The 3,699-nt window shown below is 45.6% G+C and overlaps 1 protein-coding gene across 1 annotated transcript; it reads right to left on the bottom strand.

The window, feature by feature from the left end:
- Positions 1–1,030: 1,030 nt before the first annotated feature.
- On the bottom strand, positions 1,031–2,014 carry gpr12 (G protein-coupled receptor 12). Its single transcript, XM_070891541.1, has one exon. The coding sequence runs from the start codon at positions 2,012–2,014 to the stop codon at positions 1,031–1,033; it is 984 nt and encodes a 327-aa protein (XP_070747642.1).
- Between the last annotated feature and the right edge of the window lie 1,685 nt (positions 2,015–3,699).

Raw genomic sequence — 3,699 nt, 5'->3', positions numbered from 1 at the left:
ATCTAGGCTCTCAATTCAATCTCCCCTCAGCCTCCTCTGTTCCAAAGAAAACAACCCCAGCCAATCCAATCTTTCCTCAGAGCTAAAATTTTCCAGTCCTGGCAACATCCTCGCAAATCTCCTCGACACCCTCTCTAGTGCAATCACATAGAACATGGGTAACAATGAAACTAATAACAAGGCCAATCAGGATTCATTGTTTTTAGAACGTGCTTCTCTCTCCCCACACATAAATTCAGTCATTGGTTCTAACAGTAAATTTCTCAAAACTACAGCCAAAGGAATAGGAAAACAAAGTCAAAATCAACCAGTTTAATATTTAAGTATAGTGTTATGCTGTTTGCATATTGAAACTATTAAGAGACTAACACTTACTTAGTTATGTCAAGCTTATTGAAAATGATACTCTGTCTTTCTAACTTTCGTTTAATGAATGTATACTACATCACGTTGGGAACCAACTATATTGTTAATACATTAAAATCGTTCACACTCAAACATCAAGGTGTTGAAAATTCTGGTGAATATATGTGGTGATTTAATACGGTGTTACAGTATTATGGAAAATGGCATAAGTTAAATAGGTTCATAGTTTACTAATGGAGAAAACCGTCTCCAAGTAATTTAAAATACTAATCATCCCCCTTTAAAAATGTAATATTTATACATAACACACCAGTAACATAGAAACGTTAACCACAGAAACCTTTTTGTTAATCTTGGTATTTTTTAAAGCTAAATATTGCATGGGAAATGACATTCGAAGAAAAAACTAAACTGAGGGTAGACACCCCTCCCAGCCAGCATACTCTTTTTATAGCACTGCTATCTGAGTTCGGCTGTCTCATTCCAGCTCCAGTGAGAGAGAAAAACATTCCCCGGGCCCCAGAGGATTGACCTGAAGATAAAAATCGTAAGAAGCATTGAAGTGAAATAAATTACGGTGCATCGACAGCTATGGGGAATTGCCTGAGAAACGTACAGTTGTTTTTTTTTAATTAAAAAAAAACTGGCCTCTTTTAGCAATTCATTATACGTCGCTAGGGGACCGTGCTCGTAATAAGATGTTGGGAGGGATACACCCGCAGCAGATGAGCCAGAGCGCCTTCTGGATCTCCTGGTTTCGAAAGGCGTAGATGACGGGGTTAATGATGGAGTTGTAGGTGGCTGGCAGCAAGGTGGCATAGGTGTAGATGGATGGGTAGGTGTAGTCCGCTATCAAGCAGTAAACGGTGAAAGGCATCCAGCAGGCAGCGAAGGTGCCTAGTATGATGGCTAAAGTGGAGACCCCTTTCCTGGTGGTCACGTAGTGGGACGTGGCCAGGAAATGGTGCTGCAGGGCGATCTGATGGGCGTGTCTCATCACAATCTTACAGATCTGGATGTAGAGCTGGAGCATCATTGCGAACATCAGCAGGAAGGAGACGGAGAGCACAGCCAGGTTGTTCTTGGTGAGGGGTTTGATGACGCTGCAGGTGGACTGGTCGTGCAGGCAGTTCCAGCCCAGGACAGGCAGAAAGCCCAGGCAGCTGGACACCCCCCACAGCACGATCAGCATGATGTAGGTGAAAGTCACCGTCCTTTCCGCGTTGTAAGTCAAGGCGTAGTACAACGAGAGGTAGCGGTCGATGGTGATGGCCATCAGGCTGCAGATGGAGGCAGAGAAAGAGGCGACCACCAGCCCCACGGTGACCAGCCGAGCGGCTTCCCACCGCAGCAGGTAGGCGAAGGCGAAGTTGGCGATCAGCCCGACCCCCGCCAGCAGGTCGGCCACGGCCAGGCTCCCGATCAGTACGAACATGGGCGCCCGCAGGCTAGGGCTGTGGAAGATGGTCACCACCACCACGGCGTTTTCACAGGAGATGACAGTGCCCGAGGTGCACAGCACGATGTCCCAGGGATTGACGCTGTCCGCCCGCGGAATCACTGAGGCACCCGCCGCAGAGCCGTTCTCGGCAGGCTGAGCCACCACACGACCATAGTCTCCCGATGTATTTTGGAAGTCTTCGTTCATTCTCTTTTCTTTTGCCCTAGCGCTGGCAAAGAGAGGGAGACATCCTTGGTTACTGCAAATAACATTCACATACAATAAAAAAAAACACCTTCTGTGATATATTGGCAGTAAATGCCCTCTAGATGTACATTATTGCATCTATCTATACATACCTCAACGATTACTTGGAATGAAATATATTTAGAACTGTTCACTGAATCGTGCCACCGAAATATGAACATTTCAATTACAACTAGCAATGCACAAATGTTAGTGACAGACACTCTGCAGGTTACCTCGCCTGTCTGATGCAAAGCCCCCATGTGCTCCTTATTACTGCACCATCTCCCCTTGCATTTTTTTGGAAGGTCCCTCCTCTCAAAGTCTCAGCCCCGGCCGCAGGACGAGACAGTCGGCCCGCTGTTAAAACACCGGCTCAAAGCCTTTGTGGGTGCCCCGCCGCCGCCGCCCCAGCCCCGCCGGTGCGGTACATCGCTGAATGAGCTGCCAGTAAATCCGTTGGATGTGTGAACCCGAGCAGCTGAATCACCGCACCGACGTCATTGACAGCAACAAGAGTCAAGCGGAGACAGCCGCCCGCCCGCCAGCCAGGCGGTGCATGTATTCAAGGGAGCTCCGACTGCAACAATTCAATACAAGAGGATGTGCTTCACGCAACGGTCCGCCTCATTATCATAAGATCAAGCGGGAAATCGGATGCAGATCCAGTCACTTCGGAACCATTTCAAACCGTGCGCGACCGATGCATCACCGTCTGCAGGGGCACGATGCTTTACACCAGAAGGTGTCCTGTCCCGTCACTGGCCGCAGTGCTTCCACATCAGCCCCCATCCAATCATTACTGGTGTGGCTGTTATCCAGTGAATTCTCGTTCAGGTTTTTTTGTTGCATTATTGCATGGGCATGTCACATAAGCAAAATAATAAGTGTTAACATTTGGTTTATATGCTGTTGAAACCTGCTATTGGTGCCGATGAGCAGCATCAATAGACAAAGCATGAGTGGTCAGAACCCAACAAACACCTAAATAAATACCACTTTCTAAATGAACCCACCGCACAGACAATAAAACCGTCCACGCTGGAGCTGAAGCCGGAAAATGGAGAAACGACATTTCTGTTAGTCCCTTTGTCAAAACACATTTTCAACAACAACCTTAAATGATATAGTAAGTTTTTTGCGATGCATGGAGTTATAAATTAGGCCACTGTAACAATTACTTTTCAGCATATAATCATTTAAATAGCACACTTCAAGAACATTATTTATCCTTATGAGTAATAATTGGAAATGATCAGTGAAATAAGTACAGGTATTTAAACACAATATTATCTTTATAATAAAATTAAAAATTTTGGATAGCTAATATGCAAAAATATTGATCTAATCTAACCTAATGTGACAAGCGGTGTTCCCCAGGGATCTGGACCTGGGCCTCCACTTTTCACCATATTTATTAATGACATGGATAAAGGAATAGAGAGCTGCATATCCATGTTTACAGATGACACTAAGTTACATAGAAACATAGAAACATAAAAAATAGGTGCAGGAGTAGGCCATTCGGCCCTTCGAGCCTGCACCACCATTCGATAAGATCATGGCTGATCATTCCCTCAGTACCCCTTTCCTGCTTTCTCTCCATACTCCTTGATCCCTTTAGCCATAAGGGCCATATCTAACTC

The sequence above is a fragment of the Pristiophorus japonicus genome, chromosome 10, assembly GCF_044704955.1.
Source record: "Pristiophorus japonicus isolate sPriJap1 chromosome 10, sPriJap1.hap1, whole genome shotgun sequence".
Lineage (NCBI taxonomy): Eukaryota > Metazoa > Chordata > Chondrichthyes > Pristiophoridae > Pristiophorus > Pristiophorus japonicus.
Note: the sequence above shows the minus strand (reverse complement) of the source record. Positions and strands in the feature narration are given on the sequence as shown.